At 39.0% G+C, this 21093-nt stretch overlaps 1 protein-coding gene across 1 annotated transcript in view; it reads right to left on the bottom strand.

Moving 5' to 3' along the window:
* Positions 1-21093, bottom strand: part of LOC122816231 (piezo-type mechanosensitive ion channel component 2-like) — a 1381906-nt gene that overhangs the window by 413555 nt on the left and 947258 nt on the right. Inside the window, exons 31-33 of the mRNA XM_044088974.1 lie at positions 20811-20923; positions 15694-15814; positions 15409-15492 (exon numbers count right to left, since the gene is read on the bottom strand). Of these exons, the coding sequence (XP_043944909.1) occupies positions 15409-15492; positions 15694-15814; positions 20811-20923 (318 nt within the window). The remainder of the gene's footprint in view (positions 1-15408; positions 15493-15693; positions 15815-20810; positions 20924-21093) is intronic.

The raw sequence follows: 21093 nt of genomic DNA, 5'->3' as shown, positions 1-21093 counted from the left end.
TAGCATGCATGTTCAGCCCATGACATTTTAACATGCATGTACGCACATCTAATGACACTGTAGCATGCACATTCAGTCCATGACATGACACAGTGGCATGTATGCATACAGATTTAATGACACTGTAGCATTCATGTTCAGCCCATGATATGGTGACATGTTTGCATGCACATCTAATGACACTGTAGCATGCACATTCAGCCCATGACATGGTGGCATGTATGCTCGTATGCTGAGTTAATAACATGTTGGCATATAGGCTGAGCTCATGATATGGAGCCCAGTTTGCTGAGCTGATGATATGCTGATGGGTCTACTACAAATGCCTGCATGCTAGTAGCTCATGACACACATGCTCACTGTCGTTCTCTCTAACGTTTAAGTGCCCTATGTCCCACTAGCCTGATCCTAGTCAATTACTTTGCACGCTTACCATGCAACCCTGTTTAAATGCATAGCCCTACCAAAACCCTAACTCTAACTCTAAAACTCCCATCTGGTCCCTAAGCCTAACCATAGCACTCCACATTCTGAAACCTAAAGTCCCTGATTGCTCCATAAACTTATAACTACATTCCCCCACTCACTAAACCTATAGTCTCCAAGTGCTCCCTAACACTAAACTTCCCTCCTGCTCCCTAAACCTAAAATTCCATTCCTGCACCCTAAACCTAAGGTCCCTGATTGATCTCTAACTGTAAAACTCCCCTCTCGGTCCTTAAACCTTAATCATCTGCCTCCCTAAACCTAAATTCCACTCCTGATTGCTGCCTGAAACCTCTTCTATGCCCTCACCTTCCTCCCATTTCTGATTGCTGCCTGAAACCCTCTTCTATGCTCTCACCTTCTTCCCACTCTCTCCCTGCAGCTGATAGGCTTACCTTGCTCAAAGTCGACTAATGTGTTAGGGTGAGATGTGGCAGTCTCACTCTTTCTCTATGGCTGCTGCATCTCTCTTGAATATGATTCGATATTGAGAGTGAGTAGCCAGCTGTATGAGCTACAAGACACCCAGGTCCCTGGCTGTGAGACAAATGTATTCAAGCACCTGGGACCTGGGCTATTTTAGTAGACTCTGTGTTGACATATGTGCTAAGCACATGAAATGTGGTATGTATGGTTATCTGGTAAGAATGTAACACGTATTCTTAGCCTGCATCTTGGTGACAAGTATGCTTATGTAGTGACAGTGTGACATGATTTCTGAGATAAAGAGAGACTAATGTGTGGTCATTTGATGACACTGTGACATATGGTGAAACAATGAAATGGTAACATCTATGCTTATGTGATAACAATGTGATATGTATACTGAGTGGATGACCTGCCTGCGATTATTTGGTGACATGATATGTATGATTAGGTGGTGACACCATAATATGTATGTTTATCTGGTGATACTCAGAGAAGTATGATGAACTCATAGCATGACATGTATGGTTATCTGTTGAGACTATGACTCATATGCTGAGCTTATGGGTTTACTATCAAAATTTGGAAAGGCAGTTGTGCACATATTCACACTGCTGAACCAAAATCTCGAAAATGTACTCATTGTGTATTCCAAAATATTGGAAATGATAACCGCAACAGCCCCATTGACAACACCGAACTTTCAGAATCAAAAGTCTGTGTTACTCTGAACATTTTTCAGGGGTTAAGCCCACCTGTGCCCCCCACACCCCCTGTACCTTAAATATACCAACTACGAGATTGCACAACAGTAAGGAAAATGTGAAATTCCCTACTGCCCACTGTACTGCGATCTACATTCACTATGCCCAACCCATAATAACAAATGCAGCTCTATATTCATTCTTATGGTTCGTAATCTTGCAGTTTGGCATTCTGAACCCTAAGTGCCATGACTTCAACCAAGCGGCAGTCGTACAACTGTCATTCCAAATTTTGATAGTAAACCAAGCTCATGGCATGGAGACATGGATGGTTATCTTGTGACACTGTGACATATATGACTGAGCTGTTAACAGAGGAATATGTGTTCTTATCTGATAACACTGTGACATATACTGAGATGTATACTGAGTTAATGAGTTTGTAATTTATGCTTATCAGGTGACACTATGCCTGGTATGATGTGATGAAGACATTAAATGGGGGTGGTACAAACTGCACTAAGAGAACTTTAATCATATGTAGTACTCATACAACTACCTTTTGTCTGGCTCATCAAGTGTTTGTTGGGGAAGCAGCAGATGTAAAAACTTTTTAGCAGTAATTGCATGTTGTAGTGCAGTAATTATGTCAAGCATTAAGAATTCTCATTTGATACTTTGCAAATGGTAAACGTCATTGTTGTGGGTGGGTTGAAATGTGAGGTTTAGTTCATTGCTGGGAATGAACATTTGAGGTTTGGTTTATAGATGGACTACAGTACATAAGGTTTGGTCTATTGGCTGAATGCAGTATATGAAGTTTGGTTATCAGCACATTGTATTATGTCTGATTTGTGATTTCTGTTTTATTTAATGGCAACAGCTTGTTCTTTTAAGGCTACTAGTTAAATACTTGTTGTGTTACTGCTGGCATTTAACACTACTGGGAAGAATATACAACACTGACAATACTATAGTGTAATTTTGTGTATCTACTTATGAGCACACTGCAGTGTTTATTATGCTGGTAGCATGATTAGGTTTAGCTCAGAAGCTTACTATGTAAGTTTTTTTCACATACACTGCAAACATTATATTTTTGGCAGTATCTATCTATCTCTATAATGAATGTCATCAGATATTTTAATAAATCCAACCAAACCTGTTCTATACCTTGGTTAAGAATAGCCAGTCCTGCTTTAGCTTTCGGAGTTTACTGTTCTGAACTATGAAAGGTCTCTTATTCCTTTATTTGTCTTTGGTTTGTCCACCCACCTCATTTTCCTTAGGCCACAGTTATGTTACTTGCTCACTTATGTCTGCTTGCTGCTTCTAAGGGTGAAGGCTGAGCAAGAACCTTTGAATTCATCACAGTACAGGTAAGGGCATTGTTCTGACCCACTCTCTAGTTCTTTCCTCTGTCTGAATGAGATAGATTCACACTGATTCAGGAAGCCTGTGAGTATTTCCATCTGTTTACCCCTGTGTAGATGTCTGTCAGCTTCTACTGTCACATGTGTACTCCACTATGGATGTCTGTCTGTCTGCTTTCAAGTGTACACTCCGCTGTGGGTGTTTGTCTGCTCCTGCTGCCATGTGTGTACCCCAATGTTAATGTCAGTCTGTTTCTACTTACATGCAATATCTCACTGTGGATATTTGTTTGCTTCTATATCCATGTGTGTCTTGCGGATGTCTGTCTTTTCCTGCTTCCATATGTACATACCCCTCTATGGATGTCTGTCTGCTTCTGTTCCTATGTGTGTACCCTATTGTGGATGTCTATCTGTCTGTTACTGTTTATACTGTATGCTTCATTTCTTGCTACAACTCCTCCTGTTTCTATCAGGGTGAGAGTTTGCTAGACAGCACAAAACCCATACATGAAAAATCCTCCACAAGGTAGGAGAGTGGCCAAAAGTTAATCAAGTCTCTTATTCCCATTCCATTAATTATACCCAAGTCGTTTTCAGCATCATGCTGACAGCCATGAGGTTTTTCAGCTAGCAATACAAATATCACTGGCATGTGCAGAAAGGACACGTGGTAAACTAGAGACCATCTTTCTCTAAATGGACTTTCTTTACATCTTTTTATTCATGGTAACACACCAGCTGGCCTGTTGTGGGAGTTTTGTCCTCCTCCTCCCAGTCACCTTTGTTCAGATCCTGGCAGCAAGAGTCATATCTCAGTACCCTCTCACTCCACCAGTGGGCTATATTTGTGAGGGCATAGTTTAAATTGAGGTGATGTGACATTTTTGAATGTTAGCTGATATCCTCATAACCCTTTTTTTAATTAGTTGAGTGTTTATAACTGGATGAAAGTTTTTTTATAATTAACAATATATTTATAATTTGAGACATATTTACAGGATGTGTATAACAGGATAACAGTGTTTATAACGGTGTCAGAGTTTATAAGAGGATAGTGTGCTTATAAATGTGTAACTGTGCTTATAAATATGTGCATCTACATAATAATGTTTATGATCGGGTCAGAAATTATAAATTGAGAGTGTGTTTATAATTATCATATAACATTCAGATATGGGCAACACAGCATTTACCCTTATCTGGTGTGGTTTGAAGAAGCAAAATCTTGTAGACGTCACCACAGCAGAGAATGAGCAAGTTCCACTTGATTAAGAAGAAAATGAGCTTTTACTGATAAAACAAATAAAATACGATGAGCACTTTCGGCATAAACTGCCTTCTTCAGAACGTGTAATGTAAAGACCAGCAATGGTTTAAATAACAGTGAAAAACCAATCATAATGAGGCTTTAGTCACTTCCTGTTTCCTTTGGTTTTTACTTCCAATCACAAAGTAGCATCAGTGAACTTAATTGCATGAACTAAGGAGAACAAGATCTTGTAATTGGTGCTTTGATGTTAGCTAATCATTTGTCTAACTAATGGTATTATATCCAATCAAGATGCTTCTATGTTCTACTAATGGTTCAGAATTACTGTTCTGTTGACAACCAATCATATACTTCACATTGGTTGTTATTTCCAATCGCAATACAGCCTTAGTAAGTTTAGTTGCATAGATTGAAACTGCTATTTGGCACTATAGCCAAGACCAACCAATCATATGTCCCACTATGGTTCTTACTTCCAACCACAATGTAGCATCAGGAAATTTATTTGCATAGACTAGAACTGCTGTTTGATACTATAGTCAGAATCACTAAGAATCCTTGTATGTCAGTAAAGATTAAAAGAAAAAAAGTCAGGCACAGCACGATGCTTGAGAGATCATCCATGTGCAACTAACAACGAGCAAAACTGCTATTCAAATTATAGCTTGCTACAGATCACCCACCATGTCCCAGGACCCCCACTCCACATTCCTGGAAACACTGGGAAACATAAAGGTCCTACCAAACACCCTGATATTGACTGATTTCAATTACCCAAACATTAACTGGGAGAACTACTCAAGTACAAACTCCCTTGCCCAACATTTCCTAGAATTTATACACTCAAACGCCCTGGATCAACTGGTCAACACCTCCACCAGAGGTGACAACATATTGGACCTGGTCAACATGGGCGACCGGTGTTCCACACCAGAGGTCAACCCCTTGCTGGTTAGATCGGACCATAAACTAATCACTCTGGATATCCACATTCCGCCACTACCCTCGGTCAAAGAAACCACCATGAAAAACTTTTCAAAAGCAAACTTCACATTACTTAAGACCAAGGTGGGAAGTTTCAAAGCCTCCATGCTAAAGGATAATGCTGTCCAAGCTGCAAAATCCTTTACTAATGCACTCTATGGGCACCTACAAGAATGCATGGATCATGCTATCCCAAACAAAACCAAGACTCACTCCTCCAAGAAAAGGAAACCAGTCTGGTGGACCCCTGCCATAAACAAGCTATACAATAGAAGGAGGAAACTAGTACAGAAAAGAGTACAATCCCAAGAAGGGAAGACATCCCTGATCAGTATCAGCAAGAAACTACTTTTCCTCATAAAATCATCCAAGGCTAGCTTCGAAAGAAAAATTGCCATGGACTTCAAAGATAACCACAAGGCATTCTTTAGCTATGTCAAGAATCTAAGTGGCAATTCTCAGATCTGCAAGGAGTTAGTGCAGAATGGCACAAAATACACTGAACTGACCAATATAGCCAACATCCTGGCAGACAGGTTCAGTGCAAACTTCACCCCCCTCTCACCCCCAAAAGGGCCCATAACTATACCAGAAGAATGTAGTGCCCCTGAAATCACAGACACTCAGGTTAAAACAGCCCTCTCCAAAGCCAAAAGCACAGCATCAATGGGACTGGATGGTGTCCCAGGCTTTGTCCTACACAAGCTCAAAGATGAACTAACCCCTCACCTAAACACACTGCTTAAACTCAGCCTCTCCACAAGCTACGTGCCCACAGAGTGGCGCACAGCAACGGTTATTCTACTCCACAAAGGTGGAACCACAACAGACCCCGGGAACTATCGCTCTATAAGCCTGACTAGCTTGGTCTGCAAAGCTATGGAGCGCATCATCATGGATCTCATTAACAGAGACATTGGAAACCTCCAAACACTGGACCCTACCCAGTTCGGCTTTGTTAAGGGCAGATCATGCCGCCTAAACCTGGTGGACTTCTTTGAGACAGTTACCAAGGCTATAGATGAGGGAAAGGTGGTCCACACAGCTTACCTAGACCTCGAAAAGGCCTTCGACACCATTTTCTACTCAGATATTATAGACAAGCTCACCAGCCTGAACATAAACCCCTACATCACGAGATGGGTTGCCAACTGGCTCATGGACAGAACCCACATGGTAAGAGTTGCAGGAGCTAGGTCTGACTCTAAACCGGTTACAAGTGGCTTTCCCCAGGGCTCAGCCCTAGGACACCTCCTGTTTGACATGTACTTCTCAGAGGTACAGGCAAGCACAGGAGGACTTTGGCTGACCAAGTTCGCAGATGACTGCAAACTAGGGGCTATAACTGACTCTCCGGCTGACACAGACATCCTCCAAAAGGGTCTCACTGAGACAGATACCTGGTGTCAAAACCACGGCCTCAAGCTAAATGCCAAAAAGTGCATAGTCATCCCCTTTGGAAAAAACAAAGTACCCACAAACTACCACATAGGTGGTAGCCCCCTAAATACGGATGACGTAATAAGGGATCTGGGGACTCAAGTAGATAGTAACCTCTCCTTTGATAATCACATTGCCAAAGTGGTTATAAAATCCTTCTATGTGGCCCACCTAATCACAAAAGGGTTTGCATCCAGATCGAAAGAGGTCATTGGGCCCCTCTATGCATCACTCATCAGACCCATCATAGAGTACAATGCCCCATTTGGGATGTACCTTACAAGACACCTGCAACAACTGGAAAGACCACAGAAGTACCTCACCAAGAGGATCACTGGCCTCAAGCAGATGCCCTATGCAGCTTGACTGAAGAAACTCCAGCTGTACTCGGTTGCATACCGCCTACTCAGAGGTGATCTCTGCCTGACATACAAGGCCATGTCCAACCCAGAATTGATGGACATGCTCCACCTAAAGAAAACCATATCCCCTCGAGCCACATGCTCCAGGGATCTAAACCTCATCACAACAATAAATAGGACGTGCTGTAGGGATGGATTCCTGTCCCAGAGACATCCCGTGCTCTGGAACAAGATTCCAACCTACATTAGGCAGAGCTCCTCACTAACCCTCTTCAAGAGAAACCTTGACGAGTGGATGGGAAACAGAAAGTTTACCCCCAGGGATCACTTCAATGGCTCTGCTGGACAGAGGCACAGGGAACTAATCTAAGGGGGCGGCAAAAGCCAACACATTCCAGCTAGGCTGATAAATGCCTTCGGGCAGATAGCCTAGTACCTACCTATGAAGTTAATACCCATGTCAAGACTTAACAAGTACTTGATAAATACAGTTTCATCCTGTTCTCCTTATTTTCTACTGCAAATATCAATAGATCTGAAGAAAAGCTTCCAGTAATTTCATAAAAGCAAGCTTTACACCTAAAAATATTGTTACAGTCTTACCTTGCATAACTAAACACTTTTACTAAATACTAGCATAATGTTTTCTAAACTGCATAGAAACTTGGTATCCAATGGAAATAAAACTAAATATATAAAGTTAAGATATCCAAAGACATAAAAAAAAATGCTTCAGTTGCAAAATATGTTAACTAAACATATATCCACCTCAGAGAGCTGCTTGTTGCCAATTAAAATTATTATTATTAAGTTTATTTTGTTATGTTTATTTTACTATTATTAAAATTGTATTACAACATGAAAGTCCGAGTGTTCTTTCATGTCAGTCTGAGAAGAAAAAAAAAAAAAAAGAAAAAGAAAAAAGTAACAAACCACATATATGTGAAAATATATTGCTGACCATTTTGGTCAAAGACTCATTAAGAAAAAAGGATGACTTATTTTAAAACGCTCATTGGTCAAATACTGAGTTTTGTTAGAATGTCTGCCCACATTCGCGGCTGCAAAAAGATAACAAAGATGACTCAAAGAAAACTTATTCAGGTGAGCTATCGCATTGGAAATCCAAACTGCAAAATAGGTCACCTACCTGTCTGGTGTGGTTTGGTCACAAAGGTGAAGCCCAAGTGACAAAACAATACCAGATTTGGAAATTCTGCATTAAACTTACAGCACTTGTACCTGGCTATTGCCTATCTGCTACCTCCTACTTCACTCCAAAAATTAAAAAAGAAAAAAATTACTCTTGTCCACACTCTCTTATATCAATCCAAATAAATGCAACATCATCTTGGGTGACCTTAGCCTAAACCTTCTGGGCAAAATTAAGTATGATTTAAATTAATTTATTGCAGATTTCAGGTTACTCCAAGTAGTAGACAACCCCCCCCCCCCCGAAAAAAAAGACTGGTGACGCTTGATCTTCACTCAATTATTTTATTACTTACTAAGACAGGATTTGCTCTGAGCCTATAAATAACAAAATGATGACGTTTTGTGAATGTCCCTTGGAATAAATGTTTTTAATCACAATATGGGAACACGTCACAATATCTTAATATCTTACTTTTGCACAAAAAAAGAAAAAAAAAATTCAAGTCCAGATTCTTAATTAAAGGAATATGTCAACACATGGAGTCAGGGCATCTAATACCTTAAAGATGTTTAAAAGATATGTATATGGATATATATATATATATATATATATATATATATATATATATATATATATAGCAAGACAGCTGGGAACTAGTCTTAGATATGGCCTGTCATGAGGCCCTGAATCAATAAATAGCACTGTAACATTGTAAGATTGTGTGTGTGTGTGTGTGTGTGTGTGTGTGTGTGTGTGTGTGTGTGTGTGTGTGTGTATGTGTTCATGCGTATGTAACTGTGTAAACATACAAGTGTGTGAGCATCACTATTTGAGTGCAAAGCTACATCTAACAGTGACTGAACTGCAGCCGTGGCTACCTTAACATGGCAGATGTCACATAATAGTATGTGAACGAGGTGCATTTCTTTAAGGGAGTCACAGCTAAAGGAGATAGTGATTAATTTGTGTAACTGGGGGAGGCTGGGGGTGATTGTTATTCTTTAGTAAAGTTCTGAAATAAGCTGCCTCATGTCTGTACATATCTTTGTTTGATAATTTATACAATATATATTCTACAAACCAGTATACAGATGACAGAAGACAGAAGTTTGTCACTTTTTAGCATGATGTTATTTTTTTATGTCAGACTGTTTGAAATCTTTCATTTTCGAAAGTTGTGTTGGTAGTTGCCACCTTTGTCACTCAAACTACATGGCTTCTGGTCAGTGATAAGTACAGCCACAGCCCTCTGGTCTCTGGCCAATGGAATTCTCATGTCAATGAACAAAAGCATGCTCCCTGGTACAATTTCTACAGATCTATCCAGAGCCTTTGACTTAGTCAATCCTCACTTATAATCCACCTTTCAGAACTAGGCATTAGCCCTGATGCCATCCCTTGTTTCCAAAGTTTTCTGTTTAGCCCCCATTTCTCAGTGGGTTATAACTCCTGTACCCCTCTTTCCTACCCACTATTCAAAGGTGTCCCTCAAGGACGTATTCTTGCCTCCTTCTGTTCTCTGTATACATCAATAAACTTTGACTTTGCTCTTCCTTACCTTCCTTTCTTCCTATATACAAATCATTTACTGCTCTAACCACTCCCTAACAACCAACAGCAGGATCAACAATCTGACTTCAATCACCTCAGTGTGGAGATTACTACTGAAAACCTCATATTAAGTCCATTTTAAGCTAAAGCTATGCTTTTTGGTACTAGCAAAAACTCAATTTATGTAAGAAAATGTAAACTATCTATGATCATAACAACGATCCCTTAGAGCAAGTCTCTTCTTTCAAGTCTCGTCTCTGGTTAGACCCTTCACTAAAATTCCACCTGCATTTTGATAATTACATAAATAATAATTCCATACTTTTTCTGGGCACAAAAAAATCACCTTTTCTCTCACACTCCACCAGATCAGCAGTAGAGAAAGGAATCCCACTACTTTAACTCAAATTCAGCCTCTGTTTTATTCCATCAGCCTATGCTAAAAACAATACCACTATTCAAACACTAGACAACAACATATGCAGATTTATTACACACTTCCCAAGAAATGAACTCCACTATATAACACTAAAAAAGGTAAACTGGTTCCCAGTTAACCAAAGAGCAGACCTGCTCCTCACATCACAACTGTTCAAATTCCTACATGAGCATACTCTTCCCTCCTTTAGCCTCAAAACTAATAAGATATGCCCCACATACAACCTAAGAAACTTGAACTACTCAGGCCCTAAAACACAAATCTCACACTCCAAGCTTCATATCTCTGACCATGCATTTTCAGTTCTTGGGCCCAAACTGTGGGATTCCTGCCTACCTGAAATTGAAAACTCATCTTCTTATTCCAAGTTTTGTTCTCTACTAAAATCACATTTAGTTAATTAAGTAGAATGTACCTTTTACTCTTCAGGTTAAGTCAACTTTACCACTTCTCCAGTCTAACTCACCCACTAAGGTCCTTTACTCTTTTTCACATCTCCAATTTATTCTACTTTAATTTCACAAATGTTTTGAAACTTTTTTACATATTGTAAATTAAAACACTGGAGTTACTACTACTACACACACACACACACACACACACACACACACACACACACACACACACACACACACACACACACAAAACACTGTGTGCATGTGTCCAGAAGAGTAAATTTCAAATTAAAATCCCAAAGGTAGCACTATTCCACTGGTAAACCCAAAAACTTGTCACCAAAAACAGTGGATAAAACAGAAAGGCTCACTCCATTCAAGTAAAAAAACAATAGCTTTAATCAAAAGGTAAGAACTTTCACGGTGATACACACCACTTCATCAGACAAAAATCATAAAATAATGGCACACTACACATACCCTTAGTTAAAAGCCAATTATCCAATGGATCTAAAACAATTAGAACAATTAAAACAGCATTTCATTCTTAAAGGAACAACAGGGTTAACACACCTATAATTAAAAATGCATGATCCACTTATTTCAGGTTCCTGGATTTCAGAACCGGTTTAAGAGGTACGTGGTCATTAAGTCCAAGACCTCTATGTGCCCCAAGCCATAAAATCCATTCTAGTTCCATTGCTTCTGTTTTATTCACAAGATCACCTTGCCTTATAAATTCAGGGACAACATGTAAAACCTGAAACAAAAAAGTATGTCGCACACGAGATTACATGATGTGTTTAGCCAAGGCACTATAATCGTGCCCCTTTCTTATACAATATTCATGGTCCCTGATCCTCTCCCTGAGTTGTCTATTCATTTTTCCAACATAAAATTTGAAACATAACTGGCAATAGGCTACACACACAATGTTTTTAGTGTTACAATTAGCCCTTGCCTTAAGACGCCAGAGATGTCCAGTTTCAGGATGTTTAAAAAATTTGGACTCATCAATGAATATACAGAAAGCACACATGCCACATCTATGTGTAGCTAAAAATGTTTCATCTAAGGGACTATGTACCCTAGGATAACATAACTGCTGTTTCAAAGACTTTTTATTTTTGTACATAAACTAGGGCTGGTCATCTAAAAGACCACTTATTCTCCTATCCGTATGCAGGATGTGCCAGTTCCTATGTATCACCTCTCTGACATAACCCACATCAGAGCTGTATGATAACATAAATGATACCCCTCTGTGCCTATCTAACCTCACAGGTTTCACCCTACTTTGATTGGAAAAATATGGCTTAGCTCGCCCTTCCCTGTCATTAGCTACTACTTGATATGCCCAGTCAATTTCCTTTTGATTATACCCCCTCACGGCAAACTCTTCTCTCAAATTATATAGTCCCTTCTCAAAGTCATGAGTGTCACACGATAAACGTGAGACTCTCATGGCCTGATAATTACATAAATAATAATTCCATACTTTTTCTGGGCACAACAAAATCCCCTTTTCTCTCACATTCCACCAGATATGCAATAGAGAAAGAAATCCCACTCCTTCAACTCAAATTCAGCCTTCCTTTTATTCCATCAGCCTATGCTAAAAACAATACCACTATTCAAACACTAGAAAACAAAATATACAGATTTATTACACACTCCCCAAGAAATGAACTCCACTATATAACACTAAAAAAGGTAAACTGGTTCCCAGTTAACCAAAGAGCAGACCTGCTCCTCACATCACAACTGTTCAAATTCCTACATGAGCATACTCTTCCTTCCTTTAGCCTCAAAACTAATATGCTATACCCTCACATACAGCCTAAGAAACTTTAACTACTCAGGCCCTAAAACACAAATCTCACACTCCAAGCTTCATATCTCTGACCATGCATTTTCAGTTCTTGGGCCCAAACTGTGGGATTCCTGCCTACCTGAAATTGAAAACTCATCTTCTTATTCCAAGTTTTGTTCTCTACTAAAATCACATTTAGTTAATTAAGTAGAATGTACCTTTTACTCCTCAGGTTAAGTCAGCTTTACCTCTTCTCCAGTCTAACTCACCCACTAAGGTCCTTTACTCTTTCACATCTCCAATTTATTCTACTTTAATTTCTCAAATGTTTTCAAACTTTTTTACATATTGTAAATTAAAACATTGGAGTTACTACATGCACACACACGCGCACACACACACACACACACACACACACACACACACACACACACACACACACACACACAAAAAACACTGTGTGCATGTGTCCAGAAGAGTAAAGGAGAACTAACATTTTATTTTAAATTTGTTTACCAGGACAGGGCACTGATGTCAGTGGGCCAATTACAGGTTGGTAGAAAAAGAATCACAATGTGTATACACAAAAAATGATACAGAAGTATAACACGGCTGGTTACAAATACAAGTGGTGCAATAATTCACAGCAACAAATATGTGTTCTTTAAGCAAACATTTCTTCAAATTAATTGAAAAGCATATAGTGCTACATATAGAAAAAATGTATATAAATATATACAAAATGAAGTGGGGAGTGACAGGAAAGAAGGCAGGAAATAGAGGTAAGTATTGAGTCTAGGTGAGAGGAGTGAAGGCAGGTAGTGATTTGGAAGTGCCTTGTTGGCCATAGTGGGGAAGAACAGGTGTGAAAATTGTTGAAGGGAGTGAGACTTATTATTTGTAAACTTTCGTCCACAGCTTTTTGTAGGTTAACTGCTCTGATTACCCTATCAAAGAATCCATAAGCTTTATCTGTCATGAACTTCCGTCTGAATCTAGGCTACCTTGGATTTTGAGTCCTGGTTTCTTGGCACTTTAAAATTGTTTCATTTAAAATGTATTTAATTTTCCTATCTGTAAATTCAACCTGGCATATTGACGAGTTCCTGCAACTGCCTTGTTCCCACTCTTATGAAGAGAAACAATGTCTGCATACTCCATTCTTATGGTACCTTATTTTTTCCTGTCAAGATTTCATCACAGGTTTTCTAAGAATTCTGCGATTAGGCCTAATTATAATTTCTATGACTAGCCTTAGGAGTTCTTTCAGAGGCTGTCCTTCTGTGAGACCAGTGGGATAAAGTGATATACTTATATAGCATGTTTCTGCTGTCAGACTACGGCCATGTTTTTTTTCCAATTCCCTATAGCATAACAAGAAGAATTATTTATTTAGTACACCTACTTTTCTACTGTACCTCTATTTCCCTCAGTCCTCCATCTTGCTTTAAACTTATTCTTTCGTAATATATGTTTTCTTTCTCATTTACCTTGTTCAAATATGAAAGGTTTCATTACAATTTTTAAACAAACTGGTGATACAGTCACCTATTTAGGAACTATAATTAATAAACAGTAGTAGAAAATAAATTAATTCCCAGCGACACCATTAAAATGCAAACCATAAAGTGCAGTGAAATGTTAAAGTCTGATAACTGTAATATGCAGATGCTTGCTTCCCACAGAATTATCTTTTAATGATTTTTTTTGCAATTTCAACATTAATAAAATCTTTAGTTTTCAGAGCTTATGCATCCACTTTGATTTTAACACACAAAAAATGTTGCAATCTACAGTGGATGCTACAGCAGTTATAAACAAATCAACAAAGTCTGTCTGGCACTGATGGCTATCTCCCAATAATGCCTCTGTGTTTACAATTTAATTGCCTACAGGTATGAAAACTTTTGCCTATTTGTACTGCTTCCTGTAAAAACTGCCTCAGTTTAGAAGCACTGCCGGTAATGGGCGTGTTATCTATGGCCTTATGGCCTTCAGTCATGCCTGATAGAGTAGATGCATGGCTATCACATGCATATGCCATCCTGAAGGTGATATTCACATTGAGCCACTGTGGTGGTATAGAGGGATAAAGCCCTGACTACACCCCAGGTGATCAGGTCCATGTTCTGCTACCGAACTGTAAAAATGTGAACTGCAAAATAACGAATGGAAAACAGCAAACAGGATAATCTTTGAACTACGGCAACTTAAAAAAAAATACATCGAATGGACATAGTTGGCCAGCAACCAGGAAGTAACCTGATACATAAGGTAAGTGAGGGGAAACCTTTAAAATTTTCCCTTTTCCCCACTGTAGTGTGATCTCAGAGTTGATATATATAGTTAGGTGAGGTGTTGGGGGGCACAGCCCCCCACCTTGGTTGGTTGTGTGTGTGATGTTGGCCAGCTATAGCCATTCAAGGTAGTGATGTTGTTGTTGTTTGATGACTGTCCCATTTGCTGTGTTACTTTCACTATTTTGCGGTTCGCGTTTTTTACAATTCAGTAGCCGAACATAGACCCCAGGTGATCTGGATTTGATTAGTGGATGACAGATTGGCTGGAAGGGATAGACATGCTTCTCCTGGGAGGGAGGGCACTTGTCAATGATGTTTTCTAAGGGAAGGCTTGATCCAAAGAGGGGAGTTATTCTCTAACAGGAAAGTGAAATGGGTAGGGCATATAACCCCCCCATCATATACAAGTGCCAAACATGAGAAAATAGCTCTGTGGATATTACATGTGGATGACATGCTAAGAACTATTGCTGCACAGATTATCTGGGATTAATGCACCATGGTTAAGGGTGTTGTTGCATAGATGTTCAACAAACATTCTGACTCACATACAGCATGAACAACTGACATCTCTACTGATCTGATGGAATAAGGATTGTCAAAAAGGTGAAATGAAAAGGTTCTTCATTACTCTGCATTCTCTTCTTTGAAAATTAAATAAACTCTTTGTAGAAAGTTTTGCACAGGGGTTGGGAAACCAACTTACCAGACTCTTCTACATTTCCTTCCTCTGTGCTGGAGGGCTCCAATTCATCCTCACTGGATTCTGCTCTCACAATGCCTTTTCGAGCTGGAAACACATTAACAGATACAAGAAGGTGAATTGTGACAAATAAAGAGAAGAGAGGAACAGCACCCTGTGCTTGACAACACGAGTTAAAGGACAGGTGTAGGCTATCTTTTTAGAAAAGCATTCATTTCCTTAGTTGTATGGACAGCACACATGATTTCTGTTACTTTGCATGATGCACCATGATTACTTTCCATTTACCTGCCTGCTGTCTTCTTTCTTCTTTCTCTTGCTTTTTCTGTTCTTTCTTTATTATAGTTTCTTCCTTCCGTCTCACTTTTAAGGCAGCCTTAGAGCTTGTCATCCAGGCTTCATATGCCAACTAAAAAAACAACAGCAAAAAAAAAAAGTGGACTATTTTTTCAGGTTTACAAAAAGCGGTCTCATGGCTGAAATACAATGTGTATCAGGTTACTTTATCCCTTATGTGCTGTGTGTGTGTGTGTGTGTGTGTGTGTGTGTGTGTGTGTGTGTGTGTGTGTGTGTGTGTGTGTGTGTGTGTGTGTGTGTGTGTGTGTGTGCAAATGTTTACAGTTACAACTTTAAGGCAACATGTTGTCTTTAGTCAAGAGTGTTAATTTTAGGAAGGTTCACTATGAAGAAAGAATGTCTTTCAAAGACCTGAAGAACCAAAGAAACTATTAAAAACAAAAGGAAGAAATCCAAGAGGGAGGTCTCTACACTATTTTATTAAACCAATTTGGTGCTTTCACCCAGAGTTAGACTGGACTTCATCAGAATACCATTAAAATCAAAATGGATGGTTTTATACCATAATACAGCCACATGGTCCACAACATTAATTAGATGCTTTCCATTAAAACCATTCTTAAAAAGACGGTACACAATAACTAAGAAAAAACTTTTTACAAGAACAAGCCTTTAAATATCAGTGATAAAACGTTGAGCCAAAAATATATATTTATACAAATACACTTGTGAAAACATAACTATTTTAGTACAACAATACAAAACTTCAAAAGAAAGCCATGTAAAAAGCCAGTTTTACAAGGCAAAAGCAGCCTTTAGTTTTAAAACTGCTGATTGAAATTGTTTCATTTAGCCCAGGAAAAACATTGGCATTACTTTTTAACTGCCAGTGCAATTCTTTGTATTCTAAAAAATCATCATCCCCTTTCCCCCAAGTGCACATGGTCATGAATAAAGAATTTGGAAGAGTGGGAGCTGTCCCTTGATGTGTTTATACAGGGCATTTCTTTCATCATTCTTTTTTCTATCATAATAATGTTGGTATATTCTAGCCCTTAGGGTCCGTTTTGTTTTCCCTATACAGAACCCATCACATGATTGGCACTTTGTCACATAAACCACAGCTTTACTACCACAATCAAATTTCTGTTTAGGTATTACTTTTCCATAATTCTCAAAACTAGTTCCTTGCAAAACAAAACAACACGAGAACAGTGACCACACTGTGGCACTCTACGTTTTCCCCTTAAGGTATTAGTCCTTTTTAGTAAAGATTTAAAACAAGTATCTTTCTTGTATACAATTTTAGCGGTCACACCTTCCACCCTTCTGTATTACAGGTCTATAGAGAAAAAGGATCTAGTTATTTTCTATGGTGGATTTAATGTTGAAAAGATCTATGTTAAGGGTAACACTAGTGCTTTGTTGTATTCACCTTGGGTTGTCACATTTGTCTCATTGTTGATCAAGGGTCCTAACCCAGTCACCCCTCCAAGCAGTGGGCTGATGTGCCTCGAAGTTCGTTTTTATCTTCAATGAAAATTTCACTCAAAAAGTGTTCAGGATACCCTATACTTATTAATATACTTTTCAACTTTTCACACAGTGCTGAGTGTAAAATCATTCAACACCATGCGAGCTAACCTTACGCATTAACCATTGACATGGGACTTCTTTTGACACATTAGGTGCAAACTATCAAAATGCAACAATGAGTCAGAATAAGTGGGCTTCCTGTATATAGTGGAGTCAAACTGCTTGAGGTTTCTATTTTTTAAGATGGATATGCCCAAATAATTAACCCTTTCTGCCTGCACTTCCATGGTAAACCTTAAACAAATCAGTTGATTTCTGTATATATTTGAAAAATTGCTCTAATCTGACACAGGTATCTGTCCAGAATAAAAAAAAATTGCCAAATAATGACCATAGTTGACCAGCTGTTCCTATATTTTGATATAAAAATGTAATTATTCTCCCATTGGGCCAATACCATGTTTGTGAAGTTAGGGGCAGAAGCCGCCCCCACCCCTACCGCACTGGTCTGTCTGAAAAGCTGGTTATGAAAGATAATAAAATTGTTTTCAAGGACAGCCTTAATGAGTGTTCTTAGTATAATAATTTCTGTGTGGTCAAGTTCAGAGTTAAAACAAAGATATTCATAAAACCAATCTAAATGGACATTGTGGGGGATGACAGAAAACAAGTCGTGAACATCTATGGTCACAAATATTTTTACATAGCTCTTCTTTGAAGTTTTGTATTGTTGTACTTGAATATTTATGTTTTAACAAGTGTATTTGTATACATATATATTTGTTGGCTTAACATTTTATCACTGATATTTAAAGACTTGTTCTTATTAAAAGTTTTTCTTAGTTATTCTGTACTGTCTTTTTAAGAATGATTTTAATGGCAAACATCTAATTAATGTTGTGGACCATGTGACTGCTATTATGGTATAAAACCATCCATTTTGATTTTAATGGTATTCTGATGAAGTCCAGTCTAACTTTGGATGGAAGCACTAAATTGGTTTAATAAGACAGTGTGGAGACCTCCCTCTTGGATGTCTTCCTTTTGTTTTTTTAAGTCCATCCAAAGAGCCCTTTATTTAATTGAGTCAGAGGTCAACAAACTCAAAGTACCTCATAAACAATGAGTTCAGAATTTTAATTTAGGAGACTGATGAATAGATTCTAATCATTAGGCTAGCTGCAATAACAAATTGCCACTGTAAAGTTGTACCCTGTATCCATTTCTCTTAAAATTTGGCTCTGTTTCAACTAGCTGTTACTTACTACCATATTCCTCATCAACTGACTGCTTGCTCCTTTGTGAAATGTACATTTTGCCTCAAGCATTACCACTGCTTTGTTTACTTCTGCCATCTTTGTCCACCCTAATAGTAGTAGTCCCATTAGGATTATTTATTACAGAGGACTTTTTCATTAACTTCTTTGCAGGTAAGATGGGTAATACCAGTGACACAAAGAGCTAAGATGCTTCACTCTATAGACTTCAACCTAAGCTCACCAATCCATCATTCCTATTATAGCAGACTATAAATGATGTCGAAGAGCAGGCCTTGTGAATGTCGCACATAATCCCATACATACATTTTAAATTTCAGAAGGGAGGTAATCCCCTATACCCCTCCCAAAATTAAATACACTAATTCCAACATCATACAGCCTCAGTGAATACGAAGACCAAAAATTATCCCCTCTTCCCCAAGTGACTGCAAGATGAGATGGAATACTTAACTTCAGGGGTGTGGAGGGGATTTGGATTTGTTATAACTGTTTCTACTTCTTGTATTTACTTTGGTTGTCATTTGATGTCCAATTGTTTTGAATAGTGCAGTTTTTGCTAAATGTATTGCTTGATAGACCAAGACAAGCAGGTTGAATAGAGTTTCTTCCGGGTTCAGGCACCTAGGCAGCGAGACATTTCCCTGTGGTACATTTGACTGGGGACATATGGCTGAAGTGACAGTTAGCTGCAAAGAAATATGGCTGTTGGCAAATTCCCTGTCAGCAAAGAGAAGAATGTGTTGCCATGCCCACAACTTCAAGAGCCAAAGTCACAGGGGGAAAACAATGTCTATGGTCCCCAAGGAAACATGAGACAACAGGCAATATGGCAGACATCAGCAGCAGGCTGGCCAGAGGGCATGTCAGTGGCAGTACAAATGCAGTGCACAATGGGCAGTACCTTTATTATCGGTGTGTGTGGACCATTACCCCCTTTACATTCTCTAGGGAACATTACCTAAAACACATACTGGAGCATAAATGTGACTACATTATCCTGCAGGATTTCCTCCATGCTGTAGTACACTTCTACATGTCGTAGTTACACAAGTATGTACTCTACACTGAGCACAACACTCATTACATCTTCTGTCTCCATGCATTTGGTTATTAAAGCTGTGAGCATGGCAATATGTGCTTCTCTCTGCCCACAGGGAATTTGCAAACACCCATATTTCTCTGCAGCTGACTGTCACTTCAGTCATGTGTCCCCAGTCAAATGTGCCACAGGGAACTGTCTCACTGGCTAGGCACCTGAACCCATTTCTTCCAGTTCACATAAACTGGATTCTGCTGGTGAAACAATCTCACCTCCCTGTTCTTTAAAAATGTTTATGAGTTACAGAATAAATAGCTATCAGTACTGTATTCAGTAGCACCAACATTAATTATTTCCGCACTTTTGCTGAATAAGCAGACGGTACTGAGGAATCAGGCACTGTGTCATCATGTTTGTGCCTGCGTGCACATGTGCTCACACACACACAGACAAACACAGACACACGCATGCACACACACACTCGAGTATGCACACACACACACACACACACACACACACACACACACACACACACACACACACACACACACACACACACACACACACACACACACACACACACACACACACACACACACACACAAACACACACACACAAATCCCAGGCAGCCAATCCTCTCTGTTGAGGGAGGAGGGTATTTACTCCTCTGACCATGCTATTCCTACACTGACTGCAGAACATCAGCCACAACAGCTGATGAGGGACTGCTCCCCCCTTCCCAGCATTCTGACTGTTCTTTCAATAACAGAGGAAAAATGAAAGGATGGGATGCCTTAGACTTGCCTACAAGTTCTGTAAATGTTATATCTGTCAGCTTCCTTCTTCACTTGAATGACTGCTGAAAAGTGTAGGAGACAGTCTGAGAACAATAATGACTTACTTTGTGTGTGGAAGGTAAACTGTATGCAATTAAAGGGAAGTTAAAGCAAACTGCAGAGAAAGCATAGTGGGCAGTTAAAATTATGGGATTATATGATTCCAGAAGACAAGTACTGCTTAAATAAGTTGACAAATAAATTCCAAATTTCTAAATTCTAAATAAATCTCAAAATTTCTGTTTCCATTGCTTAGAAGATGACATCTATTTACTAATTATCTGAAACTGTCTGTCTGTAACTCTCTCTCTCTCTCTCAGAACATTGCATCAGTGCATGTAAACGTATAAGAGATGATATGAGCACTATATAGAGATAACGTTGAAACTTGTGATACTGATTGCATTTCATCTTACCTGGAAAGCTGTCTTCTTCTGTGTCGGCTCATTCTCTTTCTTTTCTTCATGCTCTTCTTCTTCCTCATCTTCACTGTCAGTCTCAAACAGGTAGTAGCTGCCACTCCGTATCACTTGAAAAATTCAGAGACCACAATCTCTTGTTAGCAGCTGGACAGTTAATGACATTTAAGACATCTAGTGCACCATTTCGTGAATAACACTGTTACCCCTCCTGATAGTAGTGATGTGGGTTTAGGTTGCTGTGTGTGTGTGTGTGTGTGTGTGTGTGTGTGTGTGTGTG

This window comes from Protopterus annectens, chromosome 12.part0, assembly GCF_019279795.1.
Source record: "Protopterus annectens isolate FY-2018-M chromosome 12.part0, PAN1.0, whole genome shotgun sequence".
NCBI classification, from domain to species: domain Eukaryota; kingdom Metazoa; phylum Chordata; order Ceratodontiformes; family Protopteridae; genus Protopterus; species Protopterus annectens.
The sequence above is the reverse complement of the archived record's forward strand: the minus strand, read 5'-3'. Positions and strand labels throughout refer to the sequence as shown.